General features: G+C 37.7%; 1 protein-coding gene across 2 annotated transcripts in view; it reads left to right on the top strand.

The window, feature by feature from the left end:
* The window catches only part of MGAT5 (alpha-1,6-mannosylglycoprotein 6-beta-N-acetylglucosaminyltransferase), a 124,483-nt gene that overhangs the window by 93,024 nt on the left and 11,804 nt on the right, over positions 1-19,655 (top strand). For both annotated transcript variants that reach the window (XM_075710163.1, XM_075710162.1), the window contains exons 12-13: positions 11,150-11,299; positions 19,042-19,188. In XM_075710163.1, coding sequence (XP_075566278.1) covers positions 11,150-11,299; positions 19,042-19,188 — 297 coding nt within the window. The remainder of the gene's footprint in view (positions 1-11,149; positions 11,300-19,041; positions 19,189-19,655) is intronic.

Below are 19,655 nucleotides of genomic sequence, written 5' to 3'. Positions count from 1 at the left end.
TTTTCTATACTCATATACTTGAGCAAATTTATTTTGATCAGTATAATAAAGCATAGTATCCCTTCTCTCTAAATCTGTTAAGTTCATTTGCTGAAAATAAACATATTTAAATAATTAAATTGAGCATTCTGAAGTCTTTCTGATGAGGAAACTTCTGTCTACATTGATGTGGATCCTTTGCTATTTATGTACACCTTTCTGATAGAATAAAAAATTTTTACAGTCTTGATACCACAATAATTTTGGAAAATGCAGAAGCAGTTAGAAGTAATGGGAAATGGAAGGTATCAGAGGCTTTGTGAACTTTAATCAGTCATAAGCAAATGTGTCTTTCAACTATTTCTTTTCTTGTATCTACAACCAAAAATGTGCTGCATTTTGAACTAGAAATTGTGTTTCACTGAAGGTGCTAGGAGTGTTCAATCTCATTTCATCTCCCTGTAATAATATCAGAGGTTTTTTTCTTAAATACTGTAATTACTACATTGTCTCCCATCTGCAGATGAGAGCTGCAGAATACCACCACTGAGGTTTGGTCATATTTTCACCACGTTAATGTATGTTGTGGTGTTAAGCTCACAGTGGTCTCTGCTTTTTGTCCACTGTCCTTTTCTGGAGCTCCTTCCAGGCTGCCACACCTGGGAGTGTCTCTCTCGCGTAGTTTTCATAGAAAAGCGGTTACTTACTAACAACTGGATTTCTTCCAAGTTACCTCTAGCTCTGTGTGCCCATATACTCTGTATGCCTTCCCTCCTGTCTCAAAAGACCTTATTTTAAGCCTCTTGTCAACTGAAAAAGGAACTGATCGGTACATGCTGTGCCATACATAGGACCAAACGATACAACAGTGTGAGAGCACCCATGTCTTACTTTTTCTTTTCGTTGGCATGAGAATATCAGTCTTGCACAGTTTTCTGAACCACAGAAGCAACATTTAGTCTGATAACTCTGATTATACAGAATAAATTCTTGAAAAATGATAGCTGCAAGTAAATGGTCCATCTGTGACACAAACCAAAAACTTAAGAGAAATGGGAGAATGTTGCCAGGGTACAGCTGAATGCTTCTTGGCTACTGTGCTGAGAAAATATGTAATTAGCTGTGCGCATTCAATTGTGATGTCTCAGATTTATATTTGGGCTTATTGCACTAAGCCGTGTAATCTGTGTCTTAAAAGGAAATTTTGCTTTGCATCATAGTAAATACTGTGACAGTTGTTCTATTTGGCTCATGGTATAGAACGACTTAGTATGCCCCCATCTGCAGTCTCTTCTTCTGTCTGCAGAATGCTGGAGCAGAGCTGGGATCCTTCCATTCCAGTCTTTTCTAGCTGAGGCTCTTGTACTTTTAGTTCCTGATCTCATTATCAGTCTCTCAGGAACAGTTGCATGTAATAATCATGTATCCTTCCTGTCCTGATTCGTAGTGCGTATCAGCAGAATAACCTGTTGAATACTAGTTGGATTTCAGGAACAAGATAGTTGCTTAGTCACCACGGGTTTTTTTTCACTGACATATATCTCTTTCTTGGTTTATTCAGTCTGCATGAATTCAGAAATGTGTATTAATAGCTTATGTGCCCAGAGGGTAGATCTGTGATTGCCTAGTCTGAGATTCTGTATGACACACAGGATATTCATGGGCTGATTAAGACAAAAACATGGCTTTTTGGAAAAGAACATCCAATCTTAATTTTTCAATAGCACAGGATGGAAACCCCACTATTGCCTCTGGTAAAATCCTCGAATAATTGCCTTCTCCCTTAAGACTTTGCATTATTTCTGGTACAGATTTCCAAATCATAATTTCCAGTCTTAGTAGTAGTTATAGACTTTGTCTATCAGACTGATGTTTCTGTTCTGTTTCCCTGTAGGAATATATAGGTTGAGGTCAAAGTAACCCATAGCCATCTCCTGAAAAGCCTGTCTATGCTGAACCACTGAGAGCTTTGTGCTTTCTAATCCTTAAGTGTTCTCACGTGTCTGTTTTCTCTAAATCTTTTCAAGATTATTCACATTCCTCTTGAAATGTGAATGTTAGCAAAGGGCATGTGGGCCATACCAGCACCAAATCAAAAAGAAGTATTATATGTATTGTTAGGCATATCCCCTTTTCACCCTTAGGAACTCGTGTTTAGACAACTTCTCAACAAACACTTTTGTATCATTTTTTAGAACTGCTGCTTTTCAAGTCACTGTTCCGTTTCTATAAGTATTGCCTGTCTCGTTTCTTCCAAGATGTATGACTTAATACCTGGCAATATTAAAATGCTTACTGTATGCTTGTAACATCAAGCACATTAAAACTGTAAGTTGCAGACTGTAACTGCAGTCATGCCCATATGCACTGGTACATAAAGTGCAATCACGGCACATAGGCTTTGAATTGGTGACAGTGTGGGATGTCTTATCTGGAGTGATAAAAACCAATTCTTGTGATCAATGGAAAGCCTGAACTAATCTTGTGTCTGTGTAATTTGCTTATTTCATGTTTCCTTCATTTTCCCTGTTCAGTGCTCTTTTCATCTGCCACCATGGCTTGTACAGAACCAGACTAATCTATTTATCCTGCTACTTTTCTTTATATTGAACATGGCCAATTAACACAGAGCGTAATCGCCACAGAATACACGTGTCGCTGCTGGGTCTGATCAGTCATTAGAGAAGCACAGTGTGAAAGGGAGAGCGTTCCAGTCCCCAGACTGAGGTGCTTTTGGGGAATAGCAGTTGCAAATAAATTGTTTACTTTTAAACCAAGCAGGTTGAAATGGAACTGAGGTATGCACAGGGCCTTTTTTCCCTGAGGGTGGAACTTGAATAGCTAACTGCCATCATGGTTTTACATTGTCGTGGACATGGGTCCTTTTCTGCATCAGGCTAGGCCTGTAAATAAAAAAAAAAAAAAGATGCAAAATTGCTTGTCATTTCATCTTTGCTAGAAATCCCTGGATTCCCAGCTCTGCTGCGTGGCAGGGCAGAGGCTAGCTGAGAACACCTGCTTAAACTGTGTACGCTAACCAGGTTATTGTAGCTCAAGAATTACGGATTGCTTACAGACAGTGTTCTGTCTTCCCACGTCATTCAGTGGGGCTAAACTCTGGTTTGAACATGACTAGTAACAGGAGGAGGAATACAGTGATCGCTTCTGTCAGCTCTGCTGGATACAGGAAAAAATGTCAGCCCATGGCCTGAGACCAGTGACATTCATCCCATGTTACAGTGGGGAAGTCTATGTACATCTTGCTGGAGTTCGGGAAGGATGTAAGCTGCAGAGACCATAAGAAACATCTTGTTTACTTCCCTCTGATAACTGAGTCGGTCTTAAGTGGGTTGAGGTTTATAAATCAGAGGCTCTAAAGAATTTAGCTACACTTCTAAAGATTATCCTTGGAGGTATGCTATCAAGGGCAACATTTGCCAAGTTTTGGATGCCTTTGTTGTTATCAAAGGTTTGGGTTTTTGTCTGGGATTTCTGGTGGTACAAAGGAGAGACCTATCTCTGCCTAAGTGAAAAAGAAGGAATGAGTAAAATGTGAGTGAAACCCATAATGCTGTCCATTATCAAAACTGGCTTTAATTACAGAACATTTCAATTAAAAGGGAACGTTTGAAGCCTTTCATGTTTTCTTAAGTCCAGTTGGTTACATTTAGCTTGTTTTTAATGGGAAAGTACATAACCAAGGCTGTTCTTACTAACTGCCTTTATAGCTCCATGTGACGTATGTAATTTCCCTGTCATATGCCCTCTTGCATGGAGTGGGAGGATGAAATGGGGAGAAGTCAGAGAGGAAAAATTATACTTCTAGGAATAGTTCTGTTACATGCAGAGATCAGTGTCTCGCTGCTGGCAGCATTGCCTTTCCCTTCCTTCTGATTGGTTTTTGTGCTTCATATTTGGCAACACACTTTGGCTGAACATTTAACTTCATTTTTTAAGCTAAAAGAAACATAAGGAAAGGGAGGGAAGATCCTTCTCACCTTTTCTCTCCCATGTGGTCAGTGCACTCACAAACTTGTCTCATGGTTCTTATTTTGTCTTCCACCAGATTTGCAGCAGTACTGTGGGCTTATCTATTGATCGAAACTTACCCTAGCTGCTGGCACCAGGCACCAGGAGCACTGTCCTGCTTTGTACCACGTAACAAATTGAGATGACCCAGACACTTTAGTTCAGCAACATTTCTGAAATTTACCATTTGCTTCTGAAAGAAGTATGGATCAAAAAACCAAGTAGATCGAAGCAAATGAGCAGCTGTAGGTGCAGTAAACAAGTATATGTATATGTACACTTTTGAAGTCTTATTCTTCAACATTTATTATGAAAATTAGAGTTACATTTATTATGACAAAAGAAAGAAAAAAAAATGTTTCCCATGAATATTTACCTTTCAGACAGGTCAGTAATCAGCTTCTGTTTTTGCAGAACTCTGCAGCTGCAAAGTGAATTATGAGGTCTTACAATACCAATTAATACAATCATCTACTAGTATTTGATTATCGCAAAACCAACACAGCATTTTCTGCCTGTGGTCTCGCTTCCTATTTTCTTCTGTACCCCTGCACTTCTTGGCGTCAGCACTTACAGTACACAAGTATGTCTCATTGCCAGTCCTGGAAATTTCCATTCAAAGGACAAAAAATTACTGGTTAGGTGTTAGTGTGCATTACATGACAGTGAAATTGCCAAATCTTTCGAAAACTTCAGTGTTTAAAAAAAAGAAAAAAAAAAAGAAAACTTCATGGATGAAGAACTGCAAGAAATGATGAATGAAATAGATAAAGATGAGGATAAGGAACTGAATAAGCAAGATTTCTGGCAGATCTTGAAGAACCCAAGTCTTTACTGAGATATTTTATTCATTCTTTGTGCAAAGATTGTATATGTGCAAATAAATTTTATGTATATACATGTATGTGTGCGCGCTGGTGTGTATTTTACGCAGACATATGTGGTAAGTGCCTAGCAAAGAGGCCATAAATGAACATTCAGGGAAGAGCAAAAGCATAGCAAGGCTATGTAATACTTCTTTTGCATCTTCTCTCTCTTTCCAGCTTTTTTCAGCTCAAGGAATTTTCTGAATCTGTTCATTGATAAACTAGCTGTCTGTTGGCAAACTTTTGAGATCTCAGTAAGAGCTGTCTTCAAAGCACTTGTCTGGTCATGAACCTTTGCAAACTTTCTTGCATGCACAACATTCTCTGTCATGGAGTCCCTCAAATCTCTGACCTGTTGCAGGAGGAGCCATTAACTTTTGGGTTCTTCTAAACCTGCCTCCTCCTAGCTTTGTTTGGCTTCCTTTGTATCAGGACATTATGAATAGTCAGTCACTATCCATGTTCTTTATGCCAGTTACGGTTTTGTAAACCTCTCTCATATTCTGCCAAACTGTCTTTTCCAAGCTGGAGAATCATTAATGAATTTGTTACAGATTTCTGTATGTAACAATGGAAGCCATTCTGCAGCTTGGATCCTTCTTACCCCTCTCAGAACTGCGTCCAGTGTTCTTGGCTTCTTTTTCAGGAAAGGGACTGGAACCGCAACAGGGTTTGAGGAGGGAGAGAACTGTGTTTTTATAGAACAGTTCTATTTCCTAGTCACTCAGTCCCTTAGATTGCTGAGGGGGCTTTTTCAAAAGCTTTACAGCCCTGAGTGTTCAGTATTGTGATGTTTTTCTGCAACGTTTTGAAGGTAGTTTCAGTTTTGCTGCTCTGAATAGTATGTATGGACTGCACACTTTGTCACTTTACTATTCTCTTCCACATGATGGCTGCTCATTCACAAGGGTGACTCCCTGCTATCCCAAAGCGACTTAGTTCCTTAAAGAACTTTTAAAGAGTTTCTATGTGCTGATTGGCTTCTTTTGAGAACAGTACCAATTTGGTGAGAGAGGATTTCCTTCTACAGAAAGAATTGACTATTGTAATTTTGTTGGGTTTATATGGTTATGTAGTTAACACTCTATTTAAGTTTCAGATAATTTCTTCAGTGTAGAACTCACACTTGCTAGTCATGAATCACTGAATCCTCTCCAGATCCATTTATAAATTCAGTACCATGCATTAAGTACTCCATGGCTAGCAGTTTGAAAGTTTCACATCTGAGCTCCAAGAGACGTCATCTACTCTTTTGTGCTTTACCGCTGTATCTGTTTAATCCTCTTAATATTGTTGTACATTGATTTCTCCAGCATTCGTGCTGTCTTTTAATTTCCCAGGTAGACAGGATTTTTATTATTCCAGGATGCCTTGAAAAGTCTTTGAGAGTGTGACACTTCTTGAAAAGAGAGATTTTTCCAATCTTATGTTTGTGTCTCAAATCTCCACTGTTATACGCTGTATATGCACACTGCATTTTGGCTTACCTTGGACTTGACACTTTGGCAAATAAGCACCCAGATGTTAGGACTGCTGGACTTAACAGTATGCATTTATGACATGCACAAAGATCTCTGCCAGTACCTATTTTTCTGTGTTACATTTGTCCAAGCTTTATGAAATCATTGTGTTCTGACTTCAATATTAAGAAAATGTGACTGGGTATATGAGCTGTTTTAGATAAATTTTGCAGTTTGAACTTTCAACCCATGAACCAGGTTAGGGCTCTGAATCAAGCTCTTCTGTAATGTCCTTGGCCTGTAGTTCTGCGTATGTGGTGCTTAGTTTCATTCAGTGCTGAATTTGTGGTGTTCTCTGAGGGTACCTAGATGGTCTAAAATTGCAAAATACTGTGATAACCTTGGACTGGCAAACTGATGGTAAAGCAGAGTTGTTGATATGGTAGATGGTGGTAATTAAGAAAACTAAAAGCAGTTCTTAATGCATCGTGTTTCTAGCATGTATTTTGGTAGATTTTATACTTAAATTTTTCACCCACCAAACTTAAAATGTCAGCCCTTCAGACTGTGTCGTCTTCTTGTCAGCATTGTCTTAGGGAAAGACTTATCAGACAGTTGTCGTTTGATTTCTTTGATGAGAAAGGCCTATCTTTTAGAAGTAGGTGGAAATAATTGATGAACAGTAATAACAGTTCTGTAGTCAACGGATCAACAAGAAGTACTTTCCAGAATGGCATGTTTATTTTAGCTGCTGAAAAATTGTTTCAAAAAATGTTTGTATGGCTATTTTGATTCTGAGGAGAAATAATTTGCCTTTTTTTTTTTTTTTTAATGTGGTTATCTTCCATGCCCAAAGTCTAGATTTGCAGTATGGACAGCAGACATTGGTGAATAGCACAGTCTGATCCAAACTCTGCAGAGATTGCTGATTTTGCATTACTAGCCAGCAGCCCATGATCTTTTCTCTTTGAATTAATTTTGAAGAAAGTAAAAATCTGGAGTTTACCATCAAATGATTTAAGATAAAAGAATATTAATATATGCACCCAAGCAAGCAAACTCAGGAAGTGGATTAACAGCTGAAGGAATGTTGATATTTTGTTTGCAAACTGTATTTCTTGATTTATTTACTTGTAGCCTTCCCATTTATAAATGCCATATTTATGCTCTCTCATTTTCTAATTCAATGTTTTTAATGTTTAGAATTGAATTATGTGCCCTGATTATTTTTGTGAAGTGGCTTATGGGAATATATTCTTTTATGATCCAAAATAACACATTTCTACAAGGAATGTGGAAATTCAGGACTACTTAAATGCAAAACGAGACAAATGTTAGTGAGATTTGTGTAAGGTATAAGGTGCTGACAGTATTTTTATGGTACTTCATCGATGGTTATGAAAGCAGCAACTTTTGACTCAAAGTGAATAAGGGAATAAAGGAGTGATTGTTTTGTGGGTTGGGTTTTCTGCATTTTTGGTTGGGCTTTTTGTTTGTTTCCTTCAGAAAGAAAGACTTTTGGAAAAATTAAGAACAATTGTTTTATGTACAGGGAACAAAGGGAAGATGCTGCTCTCGGTTCCATTTGTTCTTTAAAAATTTCATTTGATTAAAAGAAAGAGGGTTGCCCTTTGGGGGATGAAAGATTTTTCCCAGCTTGTGTGTGTTGTTTTTTCATGTTTTTACTCTTGTGGTTTGAAAACTAATTAATGAAATTTTTACATATTGATCCCTTTACTTATGCCTATCTATCTGTAAGGTTTCCTTTGTGACGAAAAATCATTTCAATAGACTCTACCGCGCAGTCTGCAGTAGTTATCCTGTCTTGTGGAGGTGGAAACCCAGCGACACCATTTAAAAGTCTGTTATTTTACTCAATATTATGGATGGAAGAATTGATGCTCTTTGGGATACTAAATGTTTTATCTGTGGTTTTAGACTCTGAATCAGGACAGAATTCAGTCATATGGTTAAGTAGTGTTCCCAATTAAGGTTATGGATAGTTAATTTAATGTTTTGTTTGCACATGCATAAAAATATACTGATTTTATCACTGCTTTTGCTTTGTCTTCCTAAATTGTATTGATTGGTTATATATTAATTTTAAGTATAATTTGTATGTCTGCTCAGTTAATTTGAATTTATTAGTAATATTTATTACATGGTTTTGTAACTTTAAGGGTTTAAGTAAAAACCCTCCCTCTGCCCCCCGCAAAATACTGCTGTAAATACAGCATGGAAGCCTGTTCTTTTCATCCTATCTTACTATACTCCTTTTTTATTTTTTAATCCTGTATTCCCTCTTTTGTAGTGATCAAGTGCTGGTATTTATATAAAGGAAAGCACATGGATATAGTAGGAAGATTCACTTTGTTATTAACAAGATGGTTTGGGGAATACTTTCGGCTAAATTCAAGGTCCATTGTGTATGTATCAAAGAGTGTTTCCAGCAGAATTTAAGCAACAAACGTTACAGATACTTCTCAGAATCCCACTAGATTTTTATTGGCATCACATATGAACAGGAGACGTGTGAAAATGTTACGTTTCTTTTGGTCCATTTTACATTCGTCTTTGAAAATGAGCTAATAAAGATAATAAGATGGCAGCAAGGCCAGTTCAGATCAAAGACTTATCTAGTCCAGTATTCTGACTCCAAAAATATCTGAAACTTGATGTGTAAGGAAGAATGCGAAATCAGACATGTTTCATAGCCACCAGAGTCAAGTGGTTCATGGACTTCTTGGGCCAAAAGTTGCATGTCTCTGTTCAATAATGATTCATGGCTTTTTCTTCCGTAATTGCTTTTTGAACCTATATAAAATCTTCAACAGTCCTACAGCCAATAATGCAGTTGCTCAGGAACCATTAGAAAGATTGTAAAGAATAAATAATTTTCATGTCAAATATTTTATTTTAGAGCAGCTAATACCCTGTAACAGGTTTGTAAAATTGTCAATGAAATCATTAAAATAAGTAAGTGCAATTTTAGGTAATCGTGGTTTTGTTCTTTCTAGCTGCTTGCTTCTCATCTTTTTCTTGAGTTTGAGTGCATTCGTGTTGTCAGTTTGTGCGATATGAGACAATAAAATCTGAGGCAGGTGCATTAGTGTTCTTACTGTAGACAGATCGTGTCAGTAGTACCTGTGCTTCAGTGCCTTCTCTTCCCGTTCGGAACGCTAAAGCCCAACTCACAGGCTCTGTTTGTACTGAAAGCCAGGCAGGATTAAGGTGCCTCTAGTGACAGCCCGCTGGATTCTGGCATTCTGGAAACAGGACCAGGCTACTCCATTTATATCGCTCCTGCATATTTGCAAAGAAAAAGTTCTGCAATGGACTATCTCTTAACAGTGTATATGAGCTTTCAACAGTTTCTGATTATGCTACCTCACAAATAATGAGAAGAACATTTCTCTCAGAGCAATTCCAATTTGAAGTAAAAGGAAGAATAAAAAATGGAGCAAGCTTTTAGGTTTTTTTTAAATAATTTGTGTTAATTAACAGAAGCAGCAACCACATCAAACAAGAAAGCCCATTTGTCTCCATTTGTCGGCTGTTTTATATAATGCTTAGCCCAGGACATTGTCTGACTGGTGCAGCCTTGGCATAGCTGCCAGAACAGGGCGATTTAATAACGAGGCAGGCCACCTGCTTGAGCACAACCAGTATCACCAGTAGAGCAAGCTAAAGCTAGAAGCCAGTTGTTGTGTGACATTAAATACCCTGTGTATTCAAATGTATACCAAGAATTAATTTAGCAGGGAAGTTTTAAGAAGTGACAGTGTTCATTCACCTAGGCCTGATACCTTATTGCTCCTCCACGATTTGAAAAGATAGGATTTTCACCGGTCTACTTGACCTTTGAATGAACTTCAGTAAAATTGTTGGCCAGCTTTCACACAGGCCTGTGGAGGAACAGTGTACAGAATTTACATGACAACAATAGTGAGTGAAAGTAGAATTCTTAAAAACTCTCTTGCTGCCAAAAAGTACAGAAACTTGTTGCCTGATTTTAGAGCTATTACTAAGACTATGTGCAAATATTGAGGGAAGGTCTCTCTGATCTGTGCTGTGTACTGGCTGTAAATACAGTCTACAGCTAATTTCTTTTGGAATGCTAGTAGTCTTCAAAACTCAAAAAACATATGGCATTGAAAATCAAAGTAATTCTTGTTTGCAAACTAGGATGGTGTACTTTTTTTTTTCTTTTTTTTTAAATGCAACCCTAAAGCCATTACTCTTCCCTGGGTCTTTTCCAAAATGCTTTTAAAACTTTAGGTAAGTGAAATATTTGTAGGTATCTCATGGGACTCAGATACTAGGTATTTAGATACTTAGATAAAGATGTGTATTCAGTTATTCAGTTGGCAAGACAGCATCTTACTAAGCTGAGAGTCACCCTTTTTTTCACAAAGATGATGAACAACAATTATTTCACATCTCTGACAAAAACAGAGTGAAAATTTGATATTTCAAAGTAGGGTTTTTAGCATTTTTAGGCCGAGTATTGCTTAGGCATGCTGAGATTACAGCTATCTGATGGTGATCTGGTTTTTGTCCAATTAGAAATGAATAGGACCTTGGTATTGATTTATTTATACCTATACTATGAATAAAAAACCTGTAGTTTTCTTCCAATCTAGTAGAAAACAAAACTAATAATGTAATGAAAGATCAACTATTATAGAAATCATATAAGAATGAGTGAACTTATCTTTCTGGCTTTTGTGGTACAGGACATGAAAACCAGCTCTGATTGAACACTACTGCTTGAAACGTGTAAAGACTGAAAATATTTCATTGTTGCTCTTACAGGATAAGAAGGCTTATCTGGACATCATCCACACCTATATGGAAGTGCACGGAACCGTTCACGGGACAAGCACTATTTATATTCCTGGCTACGTAAAAAACCATGGTATACTCAGTGGGCGGGATTTGCAGTTTCTGCTGAGAGAAACGAAAGTAAGTTTGTCAAGAGGGAGTAGTGGCAAAAATAGTTACAGATAGACAGTATCTGAAGTGCATGCATTTCACCTCCTATGAATGGGCTCCTAATTTAAAAGCATTGGAAAAATAAATGACCAAATGTAAAGGAGCTTAAGTTGTCTTCTGTGTGCTAAGAATACTTTCTTCATCATGTCTGTGTTTTCCGGATTGACAGCTAATATTAGAAAATTGGGATGACAACCTGCAGTCACAGACACATTTAACAACCAGCTTGAGAAACATGGATGAGTGCATTTTTCATTTTCTTATATGTGATACTCAGCTCAAGGAGATTATCAGCCGAGAATGTGCTTTGTTTTACATCCCTGATGTGAAAGTTAGGTAATATCTGCAAGCGGTACGGTAGGCATGCTTGCTCTGCCCTACCAATGACTTTAACCTAGAGTGACCCTACCCTCTGGGGACAAAAGAAGAAAGGCAAGCACTGCATTTGCCATTCAGTTCTTTCCTCTGCTTCAGTTGTGCAAAGAGAGCGAGCAGAAGAGTGCGCTTTGCCTGTGGCCCCATAGTGAAGGGAACTTAAGGTGAGGGACAGTATATACATTGAAATAAATAAGCTTTTGTCCCCATAGTTAGAATGCTTTGTGGGTTTTTCTATGCCGTTCCTATAATCTTTGTGGCATTTTACAACATTAAAACACGTTGGTAGATTACATTTAAATAGGATGTTTAACTTTCAGTTGGTGAAAGAAGTGGTTTGTGTGTTTAAAATTAGCAAAATGTGTGGAACTGCACCACTTACTCCCCATTGTTGATAGTTTCTTGCTGTGCACTTCTACAGAAGAACCTATTAAAAAAAGAAAAGAAAAAAGCAAGCACCTCCCAGTCTTCCCACACGACTGCAGAGATCTCCTTTTTGAAATATTTGGGAAAATGATGGTAATTGACATCTCTGTGTGACAGCTGTTGGCAAATTATGACTTTTTAAAGGCAACCACTGTGTGTATGTACTTGATGCATACAGATACACATAAAGTTGCAGATTAAAAAGTCAACATTTACTTTCATCATAGATAATACTGAGATTACACAGCTTTTGCCTGTGTGGAGTATGAAATCAGTGTGTTAATCATAGTACTAATGTGGGAAGAATATTGACATTGTAATAACCCCAAGCACAAACAGTGACTTCTTTCTGGGGGAGAGAAAAAAAAAAAAAGTGTTCTAGTCACTGGAATAGTAAAATAAGCTAATGGACTTTTTAGAGAATTACTGAAGTCCTTAGAATTTACAAAGCATAGTTCATAATAATAGTTACCTTTGTGTAAGTCGTCTTCTAATTCTTTATCAGCCATCTTACATGTATTACACTAAAAAGCTTGATTTTCAATGTTAAGTAGATAGCTTATCTAGTTGTTATTGGTTACATTTGCTGTGCTCTAAGATGCAGTGTAGGGACACATTCAATTTAGGACAAATTCAAGTTGATACATGCATATTATGCAGCTCAGCACAGTGCAGTTATATGGGGTTTGTGATACAGGAAATAGCCAGACTAGTTTCATTCAGTTTTTGAGTAGTAATTGCAATATCAGATGGAAGATACTATCTTGTGATTGTGAAGTACTCCTGAAATGAGCAAGTTGCTTATTTTTCACAAATTATATTTTTGTGAAAGCATGGACCTGCACTGTACTTATTTTCAGAGTCCTACGAGCATTTTAGATTTTAATGATTTTCTATGCTATTTTTGTGCATTTTTTTTTTCTTCTTAACATTGAGGAAAATCCTTTGAGAATTTGCTGCATTTTTTAGTAGATGGCACTGAGAAAGACATCAATGTGTTTCAGAACCCTGTATCAGGAAGCCAGTTTTTTTAATCACATTATCTTTTTGATACAATCTTTCTTAATAAACTTTTTTTTTTGTTAAGTCTGCAAACAGTATTTTCATATGGCTTTTCTGGACTTTTATTAGCAGATTTGCAAATGACAAAAGCTGTTTTCCTTTTAAGGAAATTATTTATGATGCAGCCAGGCAAACAAAACATTGAACTGATCATAAATGTTTTAAAGTCCATCTGCTTCTCCTAAGACTTACTATTGTCAGGCAAATGGGAGTGCAATGTACTTCTGATGTTGCAACAAAATGAAATTAAATATGGCTTACTGCATCATGAATTTTGGTTATCATTCCTGTCTAATACTTACTTATTCCAATAAATCTAGTTTAACAGAAAAACAGCAGCATCCTGAGATTGAAAGTGGAAACTGAGATTTACCATCTAATTTGTTTGGACTTTTTCAGTTGCAGGTGGATTTTTGGGTTGTTTTTTATGTCGGGTTTTTTTGCTAGCTCATGTTTAGTATCTCATAGGTCAACAAGTTGTCTTGTTGCCTATACATTCACAGTTTTGGATTTGGTATCTTTTAGGAGACAATACTTGAACATAGCTAGGCATAAAACACCACTCACCTGTCTCTGCTGGCTATCTGCTGCACGTGTGGGTCAGTTGTATTTATATCAAATGGATCATGGATTGAATTGCTAAAATAAGTGCAGGTTCTCCACAAAAATCAGGCTGACTTGAATGGGAGCTTTGTGCCCTGAGGAGCCTCGTGCATGTGTGCACATGCATCCAGTGATGTTCAAGGACACTTTTTAATCGTAATCACTTTAATTGCTAGGCAACGTGACCAGAGCCCCATAATGAATTTAGTTATGGGGTTTTGTCACTAGACAATCAGTGTGCTGAAAGTATGTGCGTAATCGGAGCCGTAACTCAGGCGTGATAACATCTGTGGGTACAATGCTCGCTTAAACCATCTAGGCCTGCTGTTTGCTGTCTCCAAGCAACAAACTTTGTCTTTAAGCTTCCAGAAACTTTCAGATTTTTCTTTTTCTAAATATATATTTTCAGACCCAAGGGCAAGGATTGTCTTTCATTGCTTGTGATTTCAACATTGTGTCAGCAAGTTTTTGTTAGGTCAGCTGACAAATGATCTAGTTTTCAGAAAGTCGGAGCTAAATAATAATTTAACAAATCACACAGTTCAGTGCACTCAGAAGTGTCAGTTTATGTTGCACTGCTTCATCTTGCCCTTAGCAAAATACTGATAGGTGACGGCTCAGTCATGATTCTTGATAAGAGCTTTGCATTCCCAAAATGTATTTGGTCTCTCTGCACGAGTCGGTATAGGACACAGTTATGCTCAAAAGCATGCAGTTGCCATTTCATTTTGGTGTGTATTATAAAGCAATGCATTTCAGAACAAGTGCGTTTTCCAGGCAGGAGGGGCCTGTTTGAGATTCATCATGGCTAGTTCAGCTGTGTAGTGCATGACAAAAACGAGACATGTCAACAGTTCCTAATGAGAAGACGTAAAGCCATTCATCACATCAGAGGAAAATAGGGTAGGCGAGCTGGCAGCCTTCCTGCCAACTTCTGTGGCTTCTTGCCAAGTGGGCAGCTGGAGGAGTTGGACCAGACTCTCTTGGAAGAACCAGTTACTGAATTCTTGAGAAATATTCCTCCTTTCGAGAAAGTTTTGGATGCAACTTTTTACTTTGAGTCACTGTGGATTTTTGAGGGTATCCAAAATACTTTTACTAAGTGGAATTTACAATTTCTGAATGGTGATTAATAAAAGCAGGAGCAACACCCTGTTTAGACAGTTTGGGAGAAATCCCGTTGCAGTGTTGGACAAGCAGAAATAGGAAAAGAAATTTTTTTTCCCCCATATTGCCTTTTACGAAGTAATATATTTTTTACTTCCACACACTTCACAAAATCAGCTGAAAAGACATTTAACTAGTGATTCTATTCTGAAGTTGTTTCAATCACAAAAGGATTGACTTTTCCACAAAGTATTTTATATTCATGAGAAAAATATATCAAGATAGTTAACCAGCCTTTGCTACACTTCTCTTTCTGTAGTTCAGAAGAGAATATGCAAGTTCAGTAAGGAGGCATACAAAAGTGGTGATAAACCTACCAACCCAACGGAATAAATTAGATAAAATGCAGTAATGTTGGAAAGGGGAGAGGAGAGGAGAAGATAAACAGTCCTGTTTATGGAACCGTAGCATTTAGTCTCTGCAATATGAAATTTTTCTCGTAAATATTCAGCTAGTCAGAATTACAGCCGATGAAGTAAAACATTCACTTCTTATTTTATACTTTTGGCTATAATTTAGAAAGACTGTTCGTTCAAGTACTCATTTTAATAATAGTCCGATCTGGTGCCGTAAAATAATAGTCTGATCTGGTGCCGTAAACTCCACAAATAAATTGCTTAATGCCAACTGAAAGTCAGTGGTTTCCAAAAAATAAAACAAAACCCCACTGTTTTTTCACAGGAGTGGTTGTGAAGCATTTTTCATGTCAGAGGAGTTTCCACTTAGCTACTACACCGTGAAAGGACTGCCTACATTATAATCTGAAAAGAATGGTATCTTGGCTGGTCTGATGCTGGGTGGTCAACTCAAAAGCGTGAAATTTCAAACCAGGGGTTCAGTTCACTGCAAAGGCAGAAAAGGTTCCTGAGGAGCCTTTCTTACGAAAACCAAAGTATTCCTGCTTAAGGGTTTCATCGCCTGCTTTACTCAAGTTGGGCAAGTGAGACTGCAGATATGAATCCCCTTTTTTGATTCATGCAGACCTACAGGCATAGGCACACCTGTGCACGCCTGTAGCAGACCTTGTAAACAAGGAAATGGTTTTTAAAAAAAACCACAGTGCTATTACCATCATCATTTTACATCCGTATTTATTTGCTGTTATCTCCTTTAGATATACTTTTATACTGTAAACTCCTCCTGGCAATTATCTCGTTATGTGGGGCACTAGCATACAGCATCCACTGTGGCGTGCGCCCGCTTAAAGCACTGTATGAAAAAGAACCATTCTGGCTTTCAAAAATATTTGAAAGGTGAGAAAAATGCTCACATGCAGAAATTGAAATGGTTTCAAGCACTAATTAACCAGTAAAGCATAAAGGAATTCTACTCCGCACAGCAATTCTGCTGCAGCTAACAAAGCAAGATCAGGGCTGACATTTTTGAACCATGTGTACCCACAGTTAAGTTGCCAACATCATCAGATTTGGAGTTCTGCATTCTAGATCTTCAGCCGTAGGGTGAAGGTAGCTGCCCCATGGTGGACTGTGTTACCAGGCACAGTGTCCGGTAAGAGGGTACCCTAAAAGCCGTAGTCAGCAACCTTGTGTGGAGGCAACAGTGTGCATTTATATCACAAAATAGTGGAAATATAGCCTGTTCTAAATTTTTATCACGTTGTGGGAGGGAGCCTTGTCTTCCACACAGCCTCAGCTGTACTGAAGATGGATGCTTGCTTCACTGGTACCTGAAAATTGTTGCCTGTTATTTCTGCTTTTTTCTTTGTTTTCACTTCTTTTTCAATTAATGACTTGCAGCATTTGTTACATACTTTTAGGAAGTACCTTGACAGATTGTTTTAGCCTTTCTAGAAATAACAAGCTGCATGTAATTCAAAGGATTAGCAAATTAGAGCATCATAAGGATGAGTTACAGAAATGACCTGTGTTCTCTAATGCTTGCTTTTTTAATCATAACGAAAGTGACTTTCTTGAGGCAATTAAGGTACTCCTCAGTTTTGCCATTTATACCATACAAAAATACTTAGCTCCCTAACCAAGGAACATTAATAAAGGGCGGTTTTCAGGAGCAGGGTCTAGATTCAGTTTGGGCATTTCAGCTGACCTGGTGAAGACGATGTGATGGAAGATTTTGGAGGGTTGAAAGAAGGAGCTGGGCGGGCTGCGGGCAGCTGTGAGCCAGGCTGGAACCTCAGGCCACCAGGCAGCACACACACATGCACTGTTCTAGCCATCAGACACATCCTTCTTTCTTTCTTCAAAGGTGTGGTGCTGCTTAGAGGTAAGGTTGGAAAATGGATGCGAAACAGGTGGTAAGCTATTTATTATAGATTAAGTGTTGACAGTGTGCTCTGTGCTGTCAAAACATAAAACCATGTTTCTTTCCCCGTGGAGCTTTCTCCTAAATAAACGGACCAGTCAGACACAGAACTGTTCAGCAGCTCACAGCAGCAGTTTATTAAGAAGTGAAAAATGAAGCAAACAAACCAGCATTCTCTACATAACAGACAAACACGGGATCATAGGAGAATTGATACTTCAGATGGTTTTAATTGCTGTTTCTCAGCTGGTTTTCTGCCTGAACTAAGGAGTAGTTTAAATAAATAACAATCTTTGTGCAGATTGCATGAAATGGTTTCATGTCTGTAATTCATTATTTTCAAGAGATTACGTTTCTTTATTAAGCTTCTTTTAAGATGAAGTTTAATATGTCTTTTTTCTGACTGAAAGGTAATGTATCTTATGCCGTATATAAAAAACAAATTTAGATCATCTAGCTTGAGTGGAGGTAGTCTTCCAGATCTTTTCTTTATCAGCCACCGGAGAGCTTCCTGTAAGATTTAAATCTGCGAGATAGCTGAGAAACTCTTTGTAAGTAGGCAACTTTTTTAACCTGAAAATTGACATAACAACATTCAGCTCCATGCAGGAAAATTATATGTCCTCAACTATGCTGAGAGGTGCTAATTTTCTTTTTAAAATGAGCCAACTCAGAATTTATACTGGTTTTGGCATGAGTCGGAAAGGATTGATGCTGCAATGCCTGTGCACTACTAACTACAATGTTAAGATCGGCTCCTAGAAAGGGCCTTCAGTTTTGAATCTTCTGTTACTAGGATTCACTTCCATGTTGCAGAAAATTTAATGCAGAATAGTATAATTTGACCTCTTTGAATATGTACGTCCTGAATACATGATCCTAAGAGTTATGAAGATAGCTCTTTATTTTCTTGAAAAAAGCAGTAGCTATATATATGTATATACACACACACATTAAGTCATTCAGCAATGCTGAGAAATTGCTGTTACAAATCGGATCTTGTAATTCTCCCATTTTACACAGACATTCAAATAAAGATGAAGAATCCTATATTTAATTCAGGGGTTTTAATTACGTTGGGCCAGGAAAGGGGTCAAGATCCAAATAAAAGCCTGACAACTCTGAAAAACTATTAAGTTTCTTTACATTGGAGAAAAGCCCTGCCTTTTCTAGAGCACCTGTAGTCTCGGCTGATGTAAGAATAGCTTTGTGATGCATTTTGCCTCCTTCAGTTTACCTTGGAGGCGTTGAACCCTCTTGGTCCTATGCAAGTGCTTGCTGCCTAGGTACAGTGTCTTCAGTTGACATTTGCTGCCATCTACCGTTTTAATTAGAAAAATTAATCAGTTTGCCAGGAGCATGTTCGTGTTGGCAAACCCAGCAGGTTAGCTCATGTGGGAGGGGGGCGGGAAACAGTAGTGTAGCTGTTCTATGAGGTTGCTACGGTAAAGCCTGTACCTGCAAGAGAGCCCCGGCAGTTTCACTTCAGCAGCAATCAAACCACCAAATGACTTCTTTTTTTCCCCCAAAAAATAACTGAAAGGGTCCGTTGTTGCCTGAGCTCCATGAAAAACCACCTCAGCTCATTACAGAAGATCATTGTCAAATGTGTTTTACAGGACATTCCATTACTGCTTGGGTAGGAGGGGGTGAGCTGCTGAATTTCTCCCATTTTCTTCTTAAAGTTACATTGGTTTTAGGCTGGTACATTTAGAATGCATTATTGTTTAAGTTAGCTCTTAGCTTTCAGTTTATGTAAAGAACAAAAATTCAGATAGTCCTTGTTCTCTATTTTTCAGCTGTTTGTTGGTCTCGGATTTCCATACGAAGGGCCGGCTCCTTTAGAGGCTATTGCTAATGGATGTGCTTTTCTAAATTTAAGATTTAACCCACCAAAAAGTAGCAAAAACACAGAATTTTTCAAAGGCAAACCTACATTACGAGAGGTAAGCTTTATCAATCTCAGTAATTTCTTTCTTGAACAAGATTGTGGATTTCATTTTAGTAACACAATACAGGAAAAATCGCATCAATGTTCACGGTTTATTGCAAAAGGTGTGCAACTGTCATTTTCTTTTAGCCATTGGTGGGGTTATCGGTCCTTGTTTTTATAGGATAATCAAAATTTTTCATTAACATACTGTTAAGCTTTACCTCTAGATTTGCCTGTATATACGTGCTGCTAATTCTTATTGATAGATCATAAACTGAAGTTTCACTTGAAAATGTGATGTTCTGCCCAGGAACAGATCATGTCATCTGATACATGATGTGTCATTTGAAAGCGGTTTTATTTGAAGAAACAAGCATTACTGTGTACTGTGCAGGAAGTAAATAGGTGTTTAAGTAAATTATAAAAATGCCATTTGTGGGTGGTTGTGTGTGTGTTGGGATTTTTTTTTTTTTTTTTTTC

This window comes from Pelecanus crispus, chromosome 5 (genome assembly GCF_030463565.1).
Source record: "Pelecanus crispus isolate bPelCri1 chromosome 5, bPelCri1.pri, whole genome shotgun sequence".
Lineage (NCBI taxonomy): Eukaryota > Metazoa > Chordata > Aves > Pelecaniformes > Pelecanidae > Pelecanus > Pelecanus crispus.
This window is presented reverse-complemented; position numbering and strand designations above follow the sequence as displayed.